This window comes from Bombus vancouverensis, chromosome 3 (assembly GCF_051014615.1).
Source record: "Bombus vancouverensis nearcticus chromosome 3, iyBomVanc1_principal, whole genome shotgun sequence".
Taxonomy (NCBI): domain Eukaryota; kingdom Metazoa; phylum Arthropoda; class Insecta; order Hymenoptera; family Apidae; genus Bombus; species Bombus vancouverensis.
In genome coordinates, this window is record NC_134913.1 from 7,113,849 (window position 1) to 7,137,498 (window position 23,650).

Genomic DNA, 23,650 nt, shown 5'->3' on the forward strand with positions numbered 1-23,650 from the left:
GCGTGACGAGTGTGAAAATAGAATTCGCGAGTGTCGTTGATAAATGCAAGAGTTTGACGAATCGTCTGTCGCGCGTTTCACGACTGGCAATTCTTTTAGTTGTACGATCCTTTTCGAAATTGCTTGAAAACGAGTAAGGCGAATTAAATTCGTTAGTGTCATTTTTAAGATGCGACGAAGTTTACGAATTGTGTCGGCCAGATTATAACGCGGCAATGGTCATTTGTAACTGAACATCGAAAATAGATTTTCCAAATTCAAGCGCTAGTTCCAGTTCGTCCAGATTAAACTTCCTCGACTGCATACTTTATCAAAACAAATACTTGAATAACTATTTTACGCTTGTTCAATAATAATAATAATAATATACATATATTATATATGTATCATGTAATTCACGCAAGTATTTAAACATTTATAAAACCTTTTTCTGGTATTCTCTGTGGCATATTCTCTGTGGTATAGAGCTACTTCTAGTTTATTCAAACGTTGCATTGTGTGTGGAAAGGATATCACCGGGGACACTGTGTATCTGTTTGCCTGGAAATCATTCGCTCTAATCACGTTCGCCATGATGGCGCTAATGTCTCGACAGATAACGATTGCATGACATTGACGTTATCACGGAGCATCGGACCATAATCTCGCACATTTCGTCGACATTTATTCGCAGAACGAGCCACCGGAAACAGAAATAGAAGAGACGCAAGATCCGCTGCTCGTTAGGACAACGTAGATAATCATGCATCCTGATAATCTAGAAATACGACGTTCATTAACGACTCGATGAACATATAAAAACGCGAAAAATAAACTGCGCAGGAGTACTCCTACCACCAACAATTCCATTTTCCTCGACTATCTTTAAAAAAAACCGAAATAATCTCTGCAATCGCATCATTCTCTATCTAACCCAAACACGCTTCATTCACATCATCCAACGTCCCCTGACTCAGCATCCCTCGTCAAATTCTTCCAAGAACGTCTCTATCCCACCGTATCTCGCAATCCCATGTCCTGCTCCGCAATTCCTACGCCGAAGGTCTAGAAGCTATTCCAGTCGCCATGCTCCACGAATAACTTTCATTCACCTTAGCACACTCACTCGTTCATCGATCGTTCTCTCTGGCTCTTTTCTCCATCCGCGGATACTTATTGCCAAAACTTTCGCGATTTCCATTTCACCGGATCAATTTCAATCCCGTGATAACACCTTCCCCCCACCCCTATTCTCTGTATCGAAAAGGGTGCGTCTGCGCGGACAAACATCGCCAACGCGACGCACGCCTCCGCATGGACCTAGATCTCGGCGAAGCAGCGAGGACCGGCGCCGGCATTGCACCGCGTTGCAGTGCACACCGCGTGACGTCACTGACGGCACGTGCCTCTCCTCCCGCCGCTCCCCTCCTCGCCACCACTCGCTGCCAACGGCGTCGCAGCGGCGTGGGACGCGCGGTGGAGCGGGGTCAGGCGGGCGAGGGTGGGGGAAGGTAGTTAAGGTCACCGTGGCCCTGACTGCACGCGCGCGAAACAATATCCGTGTGCAGGCCGAATGCAACTGTGTGCGCGCTCCTGCTCTCGCGGTCACGTGAGCAAGCGCGCGCGCGCGCACACACGTACGCATAGAGCGCACCGGTGGAAGATTTATTTCTAGTTGCGCGCTGCGGTTCCCTGTTCTTTCGCTACACGCTCTTCTTCTCTGATCGGACCACGACCACGACCACGACCACGATGACTTAGAAAGAGGGAGGTCGCCATTACACGTATTCCAAGTGAATTCGTGGCGTGCGATGGTCAAGGCCCGCGAGTCCCGACGGCCAACCTTCCTTCCTTTCCACCCACTCGCCGGCCACCCTTTGGTTCCTAGGCCGGCGGAGGTGGAGGGCCATGAAATGACCTAGAACCTAGAACGTTGCGCGTGGGCTTCGCTCGAGCCGCGCGTGCCACGCCGCTGCAACGTTTTTGGACGTTGAACGTTTCGACGTGCGAGACGGTGCGTGCCGATCCATGAATGATAGCGGATGGATGAGAATCGTTTAACGGGCTATTGCACGATCCAAATGGACGCGCGTATGTAGACGATGATTGGTTTCTTGTGCCGGCTTTTTATGCCAGTTTATGTTGCGGCTCGAATGCGACACGGGACAGTGTACCGGGTGTAGCAGGATTTAACTCGGGTTTGCACGACGCCAAATGGGTGTTGTATTTTAAAACAGCGACCGCGAGGTTTGGCTACTAAACCTTGATACCTGTTTAATGCCTCTGTGTATCGTTGCAATTAAAACGAAGCCGTGGGACAGCGTTAACGTTACGCCGAAACGAAAGCGTAGGATAAATGTTCCACTCGATTCAATTCGTTTTAAAGAGCAAAAGGCCGGAGTAAATTTATGTACTCGTACAACGGTATTCTGTTCACTTTTCATTGGAATTAAACGATCGTGCGCGTGATTCCACGCACGTAAACGCCTCTATCCCTTTACAGAATGCGCGGTGTGAACCCAGGAAGTTTCTATTTAACCATGGATTACCCTGGCGGATTACTGCGTTTCCCACCCATTTTTGTTTCAGTTATTTTCAAGCTTTCTGATATTCACGAATAAATATTACTAGTACAATTTTGAAAGTTATATAAATTACGAGTTCCTACTATAACAACAATGACAATGATTTCCCTTTGATAGTATAGTATAGTATAGTATAGTATAGCGAAATACATATAGTAGCGCAATAAATTCTCATAAAGGCTTAAATAACATAATTCTCGTAATAACAAAGGGTTACAAAGATCATATGGCATATAGACGCGGTATTTCAGAATTAACCTCTTCAAGTTTTCGCGATGTATGAGAATAGCGATTCACGGAGGATAGAGGAAATTTCAGTTGACGAGAATCGCAGACAGCTTGACGCAAAAATAGCAGCATATGCGACGTATCGTGGCCGTCGCGAATGACGTTAATTTCAGAGCCAAGCTGTTCGGCGAACGTGTCGTACGAGCAAGTATCCCCCCATAAATTCGACGCGTAGTTAGATTCGATAAGTCAGTGCCGTGGCCGATTCAAGGTCAACTGCATCTTCCCCGGTGAATCCAAAAATATATCTAACGCGACGAAATTACGTCGTTGCGCTAAGCTCGCTCTTCGCCCCGCAACATTTGCCTGCAAAATCTCTGTAGAAAGCCCAACTCGCCTGTCACTCAATTACGTAATTCCACCTGCCGTTTGCATAACTCGAGCAAAAGAAAAATTACGCGAATTCGCCTTTTGTATCGCGTTTCGCAACCAATGTTCCAGCGGAATGGTGTTGTTGCGAATATCGACGGTCAAAGACGATTCTGGACACTTCCGCCTCGTGCGAACCCGATTCAATCCTTCGGTTAAGCGTTTACCAGATCAGAGAATTCGTATCTGCCGAAAAATAACAGAAATTAACGAACCTTCGATCGAACGAAGCGAATCGTAAATAAAAGTATATACCAGCCTATTCGCGATGTTCCTATTTGTATTTGAATGGATTCGCCACAAACTTGGTAAAAATTCGATAGACGTACCCCAACGAACACGGATGTGGATGGCCCGATTCATTGCCAACAGCGTACATAGGTATGCGTACATACGGCTGAAGCTCTGGGACGTCGGGTCGTATTGTGACACGTCCATCCGTCTTACGTAATAACATTGCGTAAACTTGACGTTCACCGTAATGTCTGTCGTACATATTTCCGCGCGCCCAGCAACAGCGATGAGCCGATTAGAATCGCGCCCGACGTGTAATCGTACATTCTAATTCTCTTCCTTGCTTCGTTCCTTTTTCGAACGCCACCAGTGTATCGCATTATATAATAATATACGATACGACGTTGATTCCGCGATCACCTTTCTTCCAAGTTATTCTTTGATTTTACACTTGTTCGTAGCAAGGAACTCAACTAGGGCAGGAAGTAGACGATATATTGTTCGTTTACGGGAAGAATGAAAGGAATTCGAATTTTCTTTGTGTCGCTTGATACATCGATTGTATCGAGATATTTTGCGATCGTGTTAAATACAGTGGTCGTAAATGTTTCATCGGAAGGATCGAAATTGCTTCGTCGCCGATGAAACGATTGCCTGGAAGCGGATAAAAACGTAGTTATTCTTCCGCAGCGAATTTATACGCGGAACTGTGTAGAACGTTCTTGATTTTACAATAACAGTGGTGTTTGTAAACGTATGGGTAAATCGATTCACCGAATGATTTTCTTCTTCTTAACGAATTACGCAATAGTTACGCGTGTCCAAACGCTTGTTGTTTATTATTTTCAGCGAATGCAGGTATCAGGAAAGTCACAGTTTCGTGGTAAAGCGTTATCTAAGAACTGGAATCGAAGCTATTTAATCAATTCACTTTTCTTTTCAACTCCTTTGTTTTGTTTTGTTTCCTTCGAATCTCTGTGTACACATCCGATTATTTCGCCAGACTTTGCATCTTTCGCTTTAATTTCTCGTGGCCAACTTTCATCGACTTTGCAATAATGTTCTACCGCTCCTGTATCGAATTCAAGTTGAAAGGTTGTCAAAGTGTAACAGGTAACGTTTTTGATAGCATCTTCCCTAATGTAAGATTACGATATAATCTTTCGAAGCGATTCTAAATTTCCGTATTACGAGTAATTATTTAAAATCTGAAATGACTGTATTGCTAATATACACAAGGTGCTGACGTCGCGTGACATAAGTGTCGGCGACCATGACACCGACATTAGAAGCGACTAGGAAACACGCTCGATTCTCTTTTGTTTCAATGCTTTCGAGCTTCGACCAACCATTCGATTCCTTCTATTGCATATTCTATCAGCTGCTTGAAAATACAACCACGTAAAACGAGTTCTGTATTGCATGATCGAAACGCTTGGACGACTTTTGCCTGTGCTACATATCCTCCGATATATCGTTTGCGATCGTCAAACGACTCACGGAGCCACGCGTTCAACGTTCTTAATGTCAACGTGTATTTAAAGCGATGCTAATGAATGATCGATTCTAAAATTAGCACGTTCAAAATTAGACGACGCGATTTGATTGTCGATCAGATTCCGTGTGTTAGATCGTTTCTACGTTTGGCACTTTACTCGGTTATATCACGTGGATAGTACTGTTAGACGCTGTATATGTTTCTGATTATAATGTTTCCTTTTAGATCCGATTAAAGATAATGTATTCTTGACTCGTGCACGAGGACAGATAGCATTGATTCGTTGAAAGATCTTTGTCTTTTTCTAAGTAGCGTTTGGTCATGGATTTTGAATTATATCACTGCGTATGCGTTCATTTCGTGGGAGAATGTCGTTTCGACCTCCTTAAATTCACGTCGAATCGATCGTCCTTTTTCGTTTTTGTAAAATTTGAATCATTCTGCGTGTAAAGTCATAGGTTGGATAAAGATGGGATGAAAATAGGGAGGAAGGGATGTTTTAGAATTTGTGAAATCTGGGGGGAAGATCGTCGTAGAATTAGCTTAGATTTGTAGCATTCCAGGTAAAATATTTTAATTTGATCGTTCCGATAGATCAATAACGAACGACAAAAATAATGATGTCGGTTTTTAATAAAATCAATAATGACAGTCTATCGATCTAGATATGTTAATTCATGTTTGATGTTTATCTTTTCGATTGAAAGTTTTATCTGAGACAAAGTTAGTGCAATTAATGTCGTGATTTTTACTTGAATTGAAAAACTTATATTGCTATAACTAGCGTACGTATGGTCGTCTGTCAACGATCAAAACAAGAGTGAATTTAAAAAAAAAAACACGTTTTCCCTATATAACAATTATTTATGCGAGCAATTTAAATGTTTAATGATCTTCCGCTATATTCGTGTTAATTTATACCATTTAGCTGCACAGTTTAATAGAGTATCCTAATCTCGTAAATCACAAAGTCAAACGCAGATTTTCTCATCCACCTTGATATAATAAGTGTGATACGATATGGAATATAACACGATAGGAAAAAAGCATAGCTTTTATATCGTAGAAATCGATAATTTTATTTTTGTAGAATAAAAAATAGTCGTGGCAATTTCGTCCCTAGAATAGATATCAAATATTTCTCATCTACCTTAATCGAAACTTATTATATTCCTGTCCCATTAAAATGGATAATTTTATTCTAAAATATTACGATAAAAATGCACTGGCTGATGATCACCGCTATGTATCGTTGATACACGACATAATCACTCGACACTTCAACTTCCATTTCCGTGTTCTAGTATTTACCGGCCTATTCGTTTTACCACTGAGACAAACGCGAATATTCCTGTAAGCCGAGAAAGATCGGAACTCCCTTTCCAAGAAACAAACGCTCGTTTATAACGTAACAAGTACGTCACCGAATCAGATCTAACAGAGTACAATAGAAAATCCATAGATCGCTGGCTGATTTATCTTCTGACAGCGCATGCCATGCCAATTGGCTTCTCGATCGTCTCGATCCTAACGTCAGCGTTAGTTGCAAAGGAAGGAGGAATGCGAACGGCGAAGACACAATGCGTGCAAGTTTCTGGGAAGGCCGTGTGATGCCTATGTATATGTATATACAGTAGATCATCTCCTTGGAAACTATAGCTTGGTCGGCCTTGCGAGGTTTGACGTAGCGAGTTAATGAGCAAAAGAAGAAGTAGGGAGTGCCGCATGCACGTGGTATATGTACCAAAGCATTAGAAAACTGGTAGCCGGCCGGGCCGGAAGGAACAAGAACGCTGCAACGTGACGTTATTTTCCATCGTGGAATTCATTTTAATCTCGCGTTGGCGGGTGAAACTCGCCGACTCGCTTCTTTCCGTACGCCAACCGTCTTTTCTTCTGTCGTCGCGTCTGTCTCACCAAGCGCCGACTTATACTACTCGAACTCGTTTCGCTTACCGTTAAGAACAGCCCGACCCAATTATTTACTTATGCGCAAAGAAAGGCAGCGTTTATACGTCTAATAACCAATCAGTGACAAATTGACATAGTTTTGCGGCATTGCGCTTCTCATTGCGCTTTGTACGCGAGCAATAAATATATTATTTGCTTTTCTTTTTACCACAGTGATATATGTGTGTATTATATGAATTGCCAGCTGTATGTAGCGAGGCATCTAATCGGTACGATTTACGTTTATCGAAAAACTCTATCAATTATATCGTAAATATCGTCGATCGATACGTATGTCTCTACGTAAGTGTTTCTTTCGTCGTCGAAGAAATGTTCGTAGGTAGACGAAATCGAATCGATATGTTTAATAGGGGAGTTTGGAGTCGCCGGCATTCGTTTATTCCTTGTGAACTTGTCGAATGGTGAAAGATCAACATTACGAACAGATAAACGATTAAATTGGCAGATTGTCTCGTTGAAGAGCGGTAAGATGAAGTCATAAGTTTTTTAGTACTGCTAATACACCTAATAATTCTTATCAACATATTCAGTCAGACGTATCTGGTTTTATGGTTCGTAATCTTTTATCAACGTCAAAATTGCACGTTACATAATTGATTGTGTAAGAGTTACGATCTGCAATGAATCTTCTTACTAGTTTAGATAACTGGTATTTCATAACAGATACTTAGATGTAAAGGTTCGTCGGGATTTTCAAGAAATTTATGCACATTTTACTAGACATTTTTGCGCATGCACATTTTTCTTCCTAATCATCGATATCATCGTATTTACTAATTATATATTACAAGTCTGAGATATGTGCGGTTCTACATAATGTTATGCATACAGCTGTGACTTAGGTCTTATCTTATTTCCTTATCGCTCTACTATCGCTTTCTATTATTGTACCGTTTTCCTTCCATTCAGCTGCCTATTTATAGTAATTCTTTTCCCAGATTTTGTTTCCATAGTACAAACCAAAAATTGCCATAGTTTATCACAATTTTACAAATACTTCGATCTCCTTGAATTTGATCAAATTGTAGAGTCTGAGTGAGAAAGTATTGGAAAAAAAAGAGAAAGATATTCAACGAATCTTTCAAGTGCCCTTTTACATTCACAATGTCAAGAAACAGGACTGCATAACATAAATCTATCGTAAAAATTGCAAAAAAAATGCGTTAACGCAACGTTGGCCTCTAGAACCCGCAAATCTATCTCTCGCCCTGTCAACGAGTACTTATTACCATATTATTGAAAGGTTAATAGAACACCCTGTATAAACGAAAACATAAAGAACGCAAGTCCAGGCACGAGATTAACATTCGGGCCGCGAACGCGTCTAACCGGTCCCCTTCTTGACAGCTACGACTTTTACGCGTATGACAAACGATGTCACGTGTATGCAGGTGCGTACGTAGTTGGACTGGCAAGTCGATCGACTAACCAAAGAGGCCTCGGAATGACTCTCCTCTCTCTCTCTCTTTTCTTCTACTTCGTGTCTCATTTCGCAGGAGGACCTCGTTAGACATTTTCTGTCGAGGCAGCGAGAGGCAGAGACAAGTCAAGGCCGAAGCGCCGTAGCATCGCGAATTTCAGCTGGTTACCGAACAGCTGGTCCCCTGGTGGGGATGAGATACGGTTCCGGCGAGTTGTCCTAGGTCCTGGCCTGGTGTTTTTTTACGCGCGCGCCGAACGTACGTGTCGGTCCGGCCCCGGGCTTCCTTAACGAGCGATCACGATGCCCGGCACCGATACGCCATCCCATTTGCCTCAGCCACTCTTTCCCTTTGCCTTTGACTTTCGTCTATTTCCATAACACTTTGACAGCCACGCCGAAATCACACGTTTCGCTCAGGACGCCACGGGAGTGTTTTTATTATTCAAAGCATATAATGGCAAAATAATAATAAATTGATGATGTAAGGCAACATTCTTCCCCGATGGACCGTTTACCTTATTGGTGATCACCCGTGACCCAAACACTCGCCTCAGTAAAGAAATAAATCAATCAAATTCGAAGATGATATCTCACTGCGGGTAGCCATCCACATGTTATGTTATTATACCACTAAGCTATAATATTTTACCAAATGTCCTACTGGACAAATTGTAAAATTCAAATAAATAAATAAAAAAAAACCCGTGGCCACCGTAGCGCCTTGCTAACAGTTGATAGCGACATATAATAACAATATATCGTTGAAACGAGTAGAAGATATTAGTAAACGGTATTTGCTCATTCTATATATAATAATTAGGTATGTTCGCACTTCTAACTTCAATTATATGATTATAAAGCATCATTTACGATTATTTTCTAAACTGCGTTTATAATAATATTCGTAGATTACTTCTCAAAGATATGGATGCAAACACAGTGCACCGTTAGATGCAAGACTTGTTCTCATTTTCTTTTTTTTTTATTGAAGCTATAATAAAAATATTTAATTACTCAATGGGGCACCTTTTGTTTCAAAGTATCTTCTATTTATCGGTTATATTCAAAATGCCCTAACTGTTAATTTTCATTCAATTTTTACAATTGTAAGAAGTTGAAGGTCATCAATGACCACCGTGGCGTCACAGGAGAAACCGTGGCCGGTCGCATATGACCAACGTGGCAGTCAAAGTGTTAAACGAACGTCCGCGAAGCGAACGAAACGACGAGTTCGCGGATATTGGTATCGATACGTTTCGAAAAATTGTCGCGTTATTTACTTCAGCGTAGAGATATTTTTACTCTATCGAACTACGCTCGTTGAAAGATAGTTTCCCATCGCGATCGTGTTGTAAACCTTGCCCAAGGAAAGTATCACGTGTTCTTCTGTACGATCCGCGTCCGGACAGCTTCTTATCTTGTACGACGCGCGCGAAACGCGGCATGATCGCGCGCAGGCGTGCTATCGATCGTCCCCGTGGACTCTACCTTGACCTCGAACGACGAAGGCGAGCAATTAAAGCTCTTAAGGGCCTTGGCTGGACGAATCGATCCGCCTGATTAACGCCACAGCGATCGATCCGAGGGGACAGTGGTTCATCGCGCTCCGATTTTGAACGGTTCGGCTCTTGCGTTCTTATTGACAGATAATCGAAAGAGCGAGCGACTGTGTTTTATGAAAAAGGTGCAGCTGCTGGAAATACGTTCGAAGGTCATGCTTTTGAATGGTTGAAGTTTGAAATTTGAACGGAGGAGGAGATTTTCGGGAAAATTAATGAAACGTATGTTCCTAATCAGTGGTGATGCGTTAAGATGCTTTGGTATGCGTGGTGGGGCGTTCATGTGAGATCACTACCACGTGTATAATGCGTGATAACGTTCGATAGATACATGTCGCGTTGTATTACGCGTTATTAACGTACATTCGAAATATTCTGTTAAACGACACATCTATGATAAAAAGTCGCCTAGCGAATTTGGAATTTCATGTTTCACATTTTCAATTCGAATGTTCCAACTTGGAACGTTTTATTTAGAATATCGCTTCGAATTTACGATTGCTTTAACGCTCTCGTTTAAGAATTCGAATTTCACGTGGCTTTCTGAACCACGATTTTCAAAACTCAAGTATGTATCGTGAATACAGAGCTTTCAAAGTCAATATGAAGCCCGATTTCGCTCTTTAAAGGGGAAAATTAAAACCCACCCAAACCACGTCAAATTTCATAAAACTCTTCAAAGTTTCCCCTCGCGATATACGCGAGCCGCGAACGAGCTTCGTTGAAGAGAACCAAGTACGGCAGGTTAACGATCCAATAAATACTTCCTTGACAAAAAGTCTGCGCGAAATGCGTGACGCGCGGACGCAGAAAATCACGCGCGATTCCCAATCGTCAACGCGTTTTACGTAAGCGTACTTTCGACATCGATCGAATCGCAATCGGCCAACTTTCTCTCGTATCGATCTCGGGTCGGAAAGTCACATATCCAGCGAGGACTTGTTCGTCCGTGAAACGAACTTATGAAAGAGGAATGCTCGCGCGAAAGGGGAAAGTACGACAACGACGATCGTTCGTGGCACGGGCAGAAATGTGTTTTCCCTTTTACTCGACGCCGCCGTCGTAGTCGGTTAACCTGCGTAAAATTTATCCATGAGCATTCGGTCGTTTTGCATTTCCTACTTGGCACGCGTGTTAAAACGCGGCGCTTGATCCATTAATGCCATTAGCTTAAGATTTCTTGTTAACTTCTTTCCGATTTATATAATCGAATTCGACCTTTCGACATCGTGATTATGAAAATCGAGATGCACGAGTCCGCTTCGTACTTTAACACGCGCTAAACGCTTAAATCATATATCCTCGCGTCGACAAAAACGATTTCAAACAGAGCAGAAGCAATCAGTGGATCGGTTATTTATGGAAAATACAATGGCTGAACAGAGCGACCATCCCTGCGCTACAAAAAGGCATAGTTCCATATAGAAACACTTTCACGATCTTGAAATCAAGGAAATTCCACACGAAGGTTGCATATAAATCAACTGTGTGCAAATTAGATCGATGGAAAAATACGAATTTACGATCTTCAGATATATAACATTCCAAAGAACTACGAAGCCTCGTTTTTCTAGGATTTATGAATTTTTTAGGCGTTACGTACGTTCTTGTGTACCTTTAGCTATTTTAAAACGTAAAATATATAGGAAACATAGAGAAAATCACTCATCTACGGTTTAACTTAATGGCGTTAAACGTGCAGAATTCAAAGAATGGGAATTTTCATGCAATTGGAGGACAGGCGATTTCCTTAGAACCCGGCTAACTGTAAACTGGTCCTAAGACGGGCCGCGCCCAGAGAGTTGCTCAACTTCGGTAAGCCGAGGAGAACCGGTGTGTTGGGTACGCGGCAAGGCCGTTGACAGCGATAGAGAATCGATGGTTGTCACGCTTGGCAAGCAAAATCCGCGACCGTTGCGCTGCCTGGACAGCTGATCCGCCGAGAAAGGATCAGAACGGCCAACCGACCGTTTTGCTCGCTCGTCGTGCCAAGCATTCTCTTTTTTCGTTTCGATTTAGTCGCGGTTTACTTCGAACGAGACACAGGGAGACGATTCGATCGTTTCGAAACGTTTCTGTGTGGTCGAAGCATGCAGACATCGAAAGCGAAATCCATTGCTAATGCACGTTCGCTTGGATGCGAACGTAGAAAGAGAGTTTCCTGGCAAAGCTCGTGGTCGTTAAGATGATAATCTTTCCAATGTCATCGACTGTAAATATCCTTTAACTCTTTGCACTCCTATGTCAAGTGTGACTCAACATCAGTTTTTAGCTCAGGAGCTGCTTTATCGAGTCCCACTCGTCATTCTTTCAGTCCCATCTTTTTTTTTTTTTGAAACGTGAGAAAGAAAACCAGGATTGCATCCTGGAAATTGCTTCAAGATATATCGTACACTTCAAAATTACAAAATACAACAATAGTGTGAATAAAACTGGTATTTAAGTGAATTTGTTTCTTCCTTTATTTATTCAAATTGTCTTATTTTTTAGTTGAAGTAAATTTCAAATAAAACGCTTAACAGCGTTGAGAGCTGCTGGTAACGAAATCGAAATAAAATTCGGAATGCAAAGAGTTAAAGCTAGATAATTCGTCTGTCGAGAAAGATCGTTCTACGTCATATGAGATTGGAGGTATATTTAAATTTGTCAAACATAGAGAGAAGAATATGGTGAATCTGTCTGGTTGGGGGACACTGACGTTGACCAATGATGTTCCTGAACCTTTCGTGATTCCTCGAGCATCGAGTTGGAAGATTGAAAAAGAGTCGCCTATTAAATAAGGAAGAATTGCTCTCTAGAAATAACGGTGAACTAAGGTTAAAATTAAACGGCACGATAAAAATGAATGAAGATTCGATGGTATCAAATAATAGAACTCGTGAACGAGTCGAACAGAATTATCGATTGCGTGTCATATTTGAAGAAAGAACGCCTCTGACCAATCAAATTGGAAAGTAACCATGGCCTAGGGTAATATTATCCTCCAAATACGTTCACGTATTCTTTCTCGTCGTTTGTTCAACGATTTTACGCTAACCATTAACGAGTCGACAGCTCGTTCTAGTATCACCTCTTCTAACGTTTCAGAACATGACCTTGGTTCCACTGCTTAATTCGTTTCTTTCGCCTAGTTAACCATTAAAAACTATCGCCAAGGGAAACGACGCTCTTTCAGTTCTTTACGCGATTCCAACTATTTTCTGTAAAATTCCGAGAATCGCGTAGTTATGGCTGACTTTAAGAAATTTATTGTAGCAATATGTATAGGTGCAGGGGTAACGATTATAAATTAAAATATACTCGATAAACACATTTATCTACATGGAAATTCATGATAATCTTATCGCTAATCGCGTTACTCTTTGTCAGACTACCAAGTATCATTGACCTCATATATCGAAAAAATATTTGTCTTTCATTACACTCGAGACCAACGAAAAACACTCGTAAGATATTAATTATTCGATTCATTGAATATAATTTGCGATCAAATTTGTTCTTGTTTATATTTACGCAGCTGATTTACAACACTGTTTACAAACTAATTGCGACATAATCTCCTGTAACGAATCAATGTCTCCATTCGAAGAAAGCTGATTGTGGAAACTTCGTTTTTTTTTCTACATGCTCGTAGCAATATCTTCTCGATATGCAATCAAATCTACTATATACTCACAGCCTAAACAACAAATATTATTTACTGATAATGAACCACATCGTTGGTCTTATCATCCACGAATTCGAGCACAGAGATCATTCTTTCGCGATCTTGTTTTATTTGCAAAACGATTTGCAGCACAGCGCACAGACAAATACAGTTTAACAGGCAGACGTATAACCGAATTTTATTTTTACAAGTGGCGTGGCCCGGCGCGATTTACCTTGTGCAAGCCGATCAGACTTGTTTTTCGCGCCTGTTCCAAGAACCATGCGCAGTCTCGTTGCAATTATAGAAACGCGAACCGATGACCACGTGAATAATAGTTCCGCGAGCTATGCACTAAAAATGTACTAAAAATGTACTAAAAATGCTATGGCAAGTTTAAACTGAACAGAGGATTTATTGTAAATGGCTGCCAACAATTTCCGGCTAGATCGTAGTTCTCTGTTTCGATTTGAATTGTTCACGTTTCTTTTAATAAGACGCTTTGATTAATTATAGACTGTTTTCGTAAATGAATACGAAATTAGGTTTCGGTTAGATTACTTTATTATCTAATATTATAAAATAGTATTCTTTGGCCAACAAATTCCAGAACATCGTATTCTATGTGTTAAGTATGCACGATATAATTGTGCAATAAGCTTTGAAAAACGTGTTATCTCGACAGCGCAACGATACCGCACTGTGGCCGGAAGCTTCTGCCAGCCACTGTATTTGCCAATTTTTATCAACGCAAGGTTTAAAGTGCAAACGGATTCTATAAACGTTGCTGTTTCCAATTTCTTTTTATTTGTTTTCTTATTCATATGTTTTCTTTTAACAAATTTAGATTTCGAGTACCTATATATAATTCGACGTGACACGATAGTTGAACACTTGGGTTTGTGAATTTTTACCACAGATCGAGTACGAAATAAAGATGCTATTGAATTTAAGCAGTGAAATCGTTTTATTCCTGCACTTGGCAATTTCTCCGAACTGTTTTCGATCTGATAAAATCAGAAAATGTGTTAACACCGATTCGTAAAATTTTGTAACCGGGACTAACATGCCCGACGATGATGCTCCATAAATATTGATGAAAGAGAGTCCTTCAATGAGATCCATGCAACCAGACGAAAACTTACAAATAAGTTGTACAAATATCGACGGACATCGTCTGTATCCTTGTGAAATTAGGCATATGGATACCTGTGAATCATCGAATGTAGCTAGACATTTCCACAGAAGAGAATGAGCAAAATAGTTGCGGTGAAGCGAAAAACTATCTCAAGGACGCTAAAAGTTTCGTTGCGCCGAATAAAATAGATCGCGGCATCGATCGAATTTCCTGGTATCGCATCGAGCGTACGTTTCGCGACCTCAGCTTGGATTTTGAACCTTTCTCGTCCGATAGCGGCCGCGCAGACGAGCATTGTCGTCCAGTTTGGCAATAACAAGTGAGCCTGTCGCGATAAGAGCGCGAATAAATATTTCTCGTTGCGGTGCAAGCCGGCACTGGCCTTGAAAAAGCGTCCCTATCCGAACAATCGGCGACTGGCGCGAGTTCGAGGCGCAGTGAACGGTAACAACTCGTCGCTTGTCAGGCTGACAACCGCCTTAAAAGCGTAACGTGCGCCCGTTTGCTCGCCATGATTCAATCCGCGTATCTCTCGGCCAGAAAAATGCTCATACGTGACCAACCGAATGCGTTCCAACGCTCGTGCACGCTTGTACACGCTTGTACGCGGTCCACAGGCCACGAGTATCTCTATCGTTAACGTTGCTCGGCGTACAGCAATTAAGAATGAATTACGGCGAGGCATGGTCGACGAAAACCATGTTTCCTACCCGTAGTAACGGTATCTACCAGTTTTGGCTGTTGGTTCGCAGCGATGCTTGTTCCTTAACGAAACGTAATTGTGTGGAATGTGGCCACGAAAAACGAGGTAGAAAGGAACAGCCGAACGGACACGCTGAGATTTCAGCGAGTTCACTGGTCGCTCGACTGAGGAATTCTTAAGCGTTCGTGGTTTCAGTGGAATGATACTCGTTCTGATGAGAAAGCTCCGAGTTTCGGTTGTGTTTCAAAGTAAAGTCAGGAAATTAGTTTAGAACGTCTAATGTTTTATACGTGGAATAGCATCGCGACGATACGATTTGAAACTTGTAAACATAAAAGTATAGTTTATAAGAATAGCAGAAATGGGGAAGCTGAAACGTAATGCAACATTTTTAAAAAACTGCAAAGAATTAGTCGTAGCGAAACGGTAACAGTACTCTCGCTTTCTACGTCGCCTATTTACGCGATTAATTAAAAGATATCTTCGAAATATAATTTTATTGTGTGTCGTATAAATCGTATAAATGATCAATGTCCTAATTACGATCTCAATTATTCCGTTGGTAACAGCGTATCAGCTTAGTTACTTTCGATCGAGTGAATCGGAACAATGCGAAAGTACAACAGAGCCAAACTAATTAAGATAATCATCGAGATAATTAATCTTCGTTGGAAAGTAGAATCCCAAATTATTATGCTAATCTGCGCGGTGTTTCCCACATACGCGAAGAAAACAAACGCCGCGACCGGTATACCGCTAACGCAAAGTAGAGTCGGCCATGATTAATCAGCCTCGCCTCGTTTCCGTCTTGAATTCAGCTGCTCCGCGCGCAAACTAACAACGCGCGCGTATTTTTATCGCGGAAGCACGAACAAGGTAACCGGCGGATTTTTACAACATGGCTGGAATGTACCCCGTGTCAAAGTCAAAGTCAACGATAAGACGATAAGCATGGAGGGAATGACCGACAATTCGCGCGTCACGTCGCTCGTCTTTATCCCATCTCGTTATCGTTTTCGTTCGCTCGTTATCTCGACCGCTTGCCGTCGGCTCGCGTTTGTCTACCCAAACGACAAAGTGACACATTCGATCGAGACTCGACGCAAGGAAGTACATACGTATCATGTCTGATGATTTGCCGCTACTTCGATGTGCTAGCGTCCTCTATCGTTTCGGGTAGACGCTGGTCAAAGACGCACGCCGTTCGACGACGTAAACAACGCGACTGCGCATGCGCCGTGCTTCCCCCCTGCGCTCTTGCTCTTGAGTCTTTCACTTTTTCCGTCCTACTTCCTTCGTATATTGTTCTCTGTTGCTCTTACGGGCCAAGCAACTGCCGTTTCACAGTGTTCTCGATGGTGGCGCTGACCTTCATAATGGCGACGATCTCACCGGTAAATCGAGATTTATCGCAAATTTTTCCGAAGAATCCCGATCATTAAAGAAAAAAAAAAACAAACAAACAGATGTTGATAACGGAGCAAGGATGGCTCCTGAAAATATTACTCCATTTGCGAATCGGTCTCTTTATACCATATTTCTCGTTGGCCAGGCACACATTGTAAACAGTTGAATATCCTGATGCAGTTTCATCGTGACTCACGGATGTTCAACGCTCTCCTCCCTCCCTCTCACGTGCTAGGAACGATTCTCTTTCTGTGTTCCCTGTGTCGTCGACCTCTGTTCTTGCTTGGAAATTGCGCCGAATCTGCCGTTCCAGCGTGTTTCTGTGCCTCGTGCATTTTTTACCGCTCAAATTGCTACACATTGGCGACGCCGAACAATGACAGACCTCAGGCTAACTTCTTGCTCTTTGTGCGCATCTATTATCGCCGATGCCGCTCCAAACACGCTTTAGTAAACAATAGCACGCTTTGACGCGCGCGCGTACGCAGCGTACAAACAATACACGAATTCAAAACCGAGCGTAAAAAACGCTTAAACCTTTTTGAATATCCACTCGTTTCTGCCTATCTATTCGTAAAATAAAAGAAATAGATGTCAGAAAGCGCGTGAAACTTTGTACTGTTTTTCGTGCGCGATTCTGTCGTTTCCAGAGTTTTCAAGCGACATCGTCTTATCGTGTCCCGCACTTACGCTAAAACTTCCTAATCTCGGTGCGTTCATATCGACGTAACTTCGACCATGATGAGGTACCCCATAACAAACCCATAGATTTCTCGTCACCCTGTATACTCCATGTTCGTGCGTAAAGCATTCGTGTGTTAAGAAGGGTCAACGTCCGACCCTCACCACACGCCACGGATCGACGCGCCAACACACAGAAGCCTGGTTTGTTTTGGTTTCCCGGGCATTACCCTTGCCTCCCCACTTCTTCGCAACTGACTCCTCTCTCTTTCTTTCTCCCTTTCTTACCCGCACCGACCGTATAGTCATCTCGTTCTTTCTCTTCCCGCGCGCACGATACGTCCGACGCTAGTGGAAGGTAGATCGGCGTGTTATACGGTGACGACGCGATCTCAAAATGGGAATTGACATCGAATTAGCGTGACGTCAACGAACGTACACGATGACTAGGTAATGCTACCCGACGATGAAATACCAGAAAAAGGAGATATATCTGTATATCGATGCATTTCATAAATTTGAGGTTCGAATGAATTGAGCATTGCTATACTTCGATAGCTCGCTAGGAAAAGTAACGATGTAGTTGTTTCGAAACAAAACAAATAGATAAGCAACGGTACTAAATGCAAGTTATCGAAAGGTCGAAACAGTAAAGGATTGAAAGGAGGCACAGCGTTGTTTCCAAGGCAGTGAGCATGGCGAGTGTGACGCGCGGAGAAAGCGAGAGCTGTGGAAAGCAAGTTATTGCGGTGCAAGTAGTTTCGGATCGATTTTCATATCCCGTGTCTCGTCGTGTTCGTTACGTTCACCTCGAACGTGGTGAACGTTTGATTCGCTGCTATCCCGCGGTGCACCTATACACGTACACTACTCCACGATATACGCACCAAGTACTCTCGTGATGGACGCGAAATAAACACGCGGCTGCACCGCGAAGAGAGACCTTGCTTGGAATTTTCATTCGTGGAGGACGCTGTATGTATAATCGCATGCACGGTCCAATTATAAGCAATTCGTACGCCACGATACGAAACGGACGCTATGCGTGCGTGACATTAGCAGATGGATTCCAGAGGGCGTGCATGCTTGTGCGTGTGCACGATGCAGGGAGAGAAGGGAAAGAGAGGAGATCGTCGCGTAAACGAGCCTGAAGCCCTAGGGTAGATGGCCCCGGCGTGGTCCGATCCGAGCGGAGCCGCGTGCATCCCCATCTATCTATCTATACTACCGGCAACATGGTATCGCGGCGCGCGATGCACCCACGGACAAGACTACTCGCCTAGCGAACTCGGCAACCCTGCCAGCTCGCTTACTTATCCCTGGCTCACTGAAAAGACCGCCACACCATCCAGAGCAACACCGAAGAAGATCGTCTTTCTCTTCGGCTGGCGAGATTTACATCTCTCTTTCTTCGACTCACGGTACTCCTTTTGGATCATCTCGCCAATGGAACGGACCGTGACCAATTACATCGGTCGTATTGTGCACCGTGTTGCACTCGATGCAACCTGTTAACACAGCCTCGTGTGTATATATAGCGTATACTACCGCGTATTACCGTACACGCTTTACAGACCACCGTTTCTTTTTTTGGAAACGAAACTGGTCGAACGATTATGTGATACAAAGATCGGAGGATATTTTAGAAAGTCTGTTTACATCTTATCTACATTAGGTGTATGCGTAGACGTAATGATACTACACGTTCATCGATATGGACAGCCTCTATTCGTAATTATTAACCAACGTAACTGAAAGTCGACGCGCTTAAGAAGGGAAAGAATCGACGCTGACTTCTTCGGTACGAGGCAAGGCAAGGCAAGGCAAAGCAAAGGGAAAACATTGCCTGCCAACCGGCATAGAAGGTCTGTGACCTCGGCGATGCCTATGCTACGCCGTGTATACGCCGCTGGCCGCGTGTACCGTTTCAGAGGTGATGTCACGAACGGAAAGGTCCTTGAAGAACTGAGAGCAGCTTTTCTCGAGCGATTCTTTTCCTGTTTTATGGAACTTTGAAAACCGAGACACACCGGTACAACACGTTTTCCGTCTGACTCATTCGATAAACGGAGGGGAGATTCGCGTCATCGAGCCTCAACCGCGTTCACGGTATTTTTTACGATGTCAATTTCTACGATGGAAAAAGTTTGTTCCCTTTTTCTAATGCGATATTAATGGCGAGTTTTAAACTCGTCAACTGTCGCGTCGGCCATTTATGTTTGACGGTATTGACTTTGAAGCTTTGTGTAACTGTAGGGGTTTCCAGCGTGTTGTTAAGGTTTAGTTTCCGAGTTAGTTCAGGGAAAAGTAACAATAGCAGTAAATGATAATTGCAACTGTGCTAGAGCAAATAATATTCTTTTTGTAGAATCCACGCGACATATTTGTAATTAGAATTATTGTAAATCTGAAGTTACACATCTTGGAAACGTGTAAAGATATTTTACGCGTAAATTTAATTTTCATTTTTCTATATCCCTACTTTGTGAAATTAAAAGCATTTTACTGCTTTATGAAATCTCTTTATCTGTCAATCTTCTATCGTACTACACGTGGCAATAAAATCTTGCAATGTTCATCGTATTAGATTTGTATCAAGAGTTACAATTTGTAAACCTGGTGCAGACTCGTAGCAAATATATTTTTCGATTGTGCGATTATTAATTTACGAGTTTAATAGTTCCATTGTTAAGTGTCTTTGATACACGTGTACTTCTTGGCGTACAAGAAACGAGTCCTTGAGAAGTAACTGTCACGGAGATATATGTTGCTATGTTCTCTTATCGCTATTCGATTCCAATGCAAGTGTACTATAATGTCGTATCTGGCTACATTTGTCACTCTCTAGCAATGTTATCTATATTCAGCGGTGTTATTTAATATTTAATTTTATAGAATCACACTTGCAATATTAAGGGAAAGAGCGCGGAACCTGTAATGTAATATGTAAAATGTATATTTTATCGACTAAAATTTGTGGATCATCGATGACCCACGCAGCGTGGAACATAGTTTTAATCGTTCAAAGCGTTCCTCAAAGTGTCGCCACTCGCGGCGTCCTTCGCTTTTAACCTTTCGTGATTTGAGTATGCCTGCAGGCGCAGCCAATGTCAGACACGAGTCGTGTCGAAATTTTCAGCTGACACTGTCATACACACATATAAAACATCCTCCCTTTTCCATAGCGAACATTTGCATACGAACATTCTCATGGATATCTTATAAAAGTCAAGCGTATTTCGTGAATATCTCAAGATGTAATTACGCAAGACAGATTAAGGCGTGTGCTCTGTCACTTTTTGCCAACCGTGGTATAATCTTGCTCGCGAACAATAAATTTCTTAACTTACATTCAAAACACTGTTTCTCGCTACATTACTTCGAATGTGCATTACCCGATAGTTCAAGCGTTTAATTAAGAGATAAGACGCGCAAGGAAAGAAAGTTGTTAGTTGAATTATTAAAACCGAAAGATTTGTATACACGAAGTTTCGTGTCTTCGTAAATCATTCGTTTTCGGAATAATAGAACTGTTCTGATTTCGTATTCCTGACGTTATGTTTAACTAAATGCAAGAGAGATCGATACATTCAACGAACGTAGCTTTAGAATGTCTTCTATCATTATCTTTTTTTATTATTTACTGGACAAGTTGGAGTTCCTCTTTCTTCCTGGGTTTCGATAAAAGAGTATATAGGAAATTGAAGTAGACGAGTATGAAACACAACGCGTGTAATTATCACTTATTCTGCGAAGAATTATCGATTGGAAATTTCATGCTAACAACCGGCTTTCGTAAATTGCAAGATTTAGAGATTCTTGAAGAATGTTAGACAGAATATTTGGCTAATCGTAAAACCAATAACCTTAACCTACCGATTAAGCACAAAACCCAACAAATTAAATAATCACCTAAACCTCTCGCGTACCTGCGATTCTTACGTTTCCCCGAAACCTAACCTCAAATTATAGGTATAAAATGACACGTTCCACGACATATAAAAAATTCCATATCTGCATCACCACGCGTGCTTGCATCGTCAATTTCCAATCGTCTCGCATCTCGAAACGGTCGACTCTCTGGAAAACAAAGCGGCATAATCATGATTTCGCGTCTGTTCCGTTGCGTGCGGCAGACAGAGCCGCGTGAAACGGTCGGAGGAAGGATCGCGGCACGATCATAGCACGACCGCGTGGCCCGACCAAGCGGTGTATCGTTCCTGGATCAATAGCACGTGATCGCGCCGGCACTGAGCTGCCGGCCCGATATAAACAAAGAAACGTGGCGCGCAGCGTACGCGCCGACTGCCGCGCATCGATTTTCGCCCGTGCGCCACTGTGCTTCGCGCGATATACGTACGATTCACGCTACGCCGCTCTCGTCGACGGACCGTGAGACGTCGTTAGAGGACGTCTGAAATCCTTCACGAAATATTTCGGCACTACGATCGAGACTGTTCGAAAATCATATGAAATTAACACCGACTGTATTTGTCTGAAATTCGCGTTTCGCGAGTAGGTGAGTTGCTCACGGATCCGAGGTGGATTTCAAATTTTTCCAACTTTGCACTTACAGCCGTATAGATTTCTGAATTAATCGTGAAATTTGGCTCGATTCGAACGTTTTCGAAATGTTACATTTACGATATAGTGTGTTAGAGTTTCGAACGGATTTGCAACTCACTACTGCGAACAACTCCACGCAACAACGCTAATCGACGTGTTAATAAATTCTCTTCGCTCTAGATATCGAATTCTTTCTCTACGAGGAGGAAGATATACGATGGATACTAAAAACGCTATCGCTTTAACGTTCAATCATCTTCGTATTTATCAATTCAACATTCCTATCATCGGTCTAACATTTGAAACAATCACTGTTATTCTTCTGACACAGTACGAACTATGTTAGCGTAGAAACTAACAGATGATAAATCTATTCGATCTTTTTGATTTTAGGCGAACGCAGCGATAGTGTTCAAATGCACTTGGCCAGGTTGCCTGGAAATCAAAGCAACTGTGGCGCTTATCGAGGAGCACGTGCGTCAATCACACTTGGGGTAAGTTTAAGCGTAGTACCGTAAGACGCAACAAGTCTCGTGAAAATCTAACGAGCTCTCGGCACACCGCGCTCTATTTTATCGCGTCTGTTGCACGAACTCGTGTGCGCTACGATTAATCCTCGTTTCGTGAATATGGTCACAGGTTATCTGCAAGATCTATATCTATACTCTTTCGATTGTTTATCTTTTCTTCTAACATCTTCGTTCAGTTGCAATCAGAAAAGAGATACGATATCTTTCATCTTTAGATAAGCCATCTATCTTATTTGTCAACTTGAAACAATCCTATATTCACCACATCTGCGCTACTTTCCAACTTACAATACTCAAAGTTGGAACGGCCCGGTATCTATCGTCGCGAGTATAATTTTTCAAAGCCTTCGCCATCCAAGCATTAACCTTGAACCAAGCGATAAGATAAAACTACTGGGCATGCCGGACTTCGTGAACATCGGGAAGAGTAGATCGTTTTCGTTCACGCGCGAGCAGATTGTGTATACGTTCGCACGCGCTGATATAGGCACCTTTAACGAGGATCACGCTTATGTTTCAGGCCGAAAAAGTCGAATGGCTATGATAACGAGGAAGACGACGACATTTCTGACCACGAAGAAGAATTTTATTATCAAGAGGTGGCGGTCGATCACATGAGCTCTCCGCCAACGATGTCACATCGAGACATGGCCAGGCCTCCGCACGAAGATCCGGAATACCAGAAACAGCTCCGTTTAGAGGCCACTTCTGCCACTACCAGCACAGAAAACGTGATGGTGGGCATCAGAGAACGGAACACTGCGTTCGCCATCTCGCAATCGCCGGTACGTCGCATTACATTCGTGTTGATTCCGACTTGGACACGTTTATTGTGGTAGTTCGAGCAATTCTTCGAATCGAGCAATTTTTGAAAAGCATGGTTTAGCAGAATGAACGGTTGGTTTGTTTCCCAAAAGCCTGGAAACCACGAAGAAAAAAAAGTTCTTTCGTTTTAATACACGCCGTGCATTATCGATCAAGATTACGTTAGTTGCTAAATCAGTAAATTCAAACGAGCCAAATAAACGCAGTCCAACCGTAGTCCAAACGTAGAAAGAAGCAAATTACAAAAG

General features: G+C 42.5%; 1 protein-coding gene across 1 annotated transcript in view; it reads left to right on the forward strand.

The window, feature by feature from the left end:
• The window catches only part of Glut4EF (Glucose transporter 4 enhancer factor), a 102,004-nt gene that overhangs the window by 65,008 nt on the left and 13,346 nt on the right, over nt 1-23,650 (forward strand). Inside the window, exons 6-7 of the mRNA XM_033349079.2 lie at nt 22,441-22,541; nt 23,098-23,362. Of these exons, the coding sequence (XP_033204970.1) occupies nt 22,441-22,541; nt 23,098-23,362 (366 nt within the window). The remainder of the gene's footprint in view (nt 1-22,440; nt 22,542-23,097; nt 23,363-23,650) is intronic.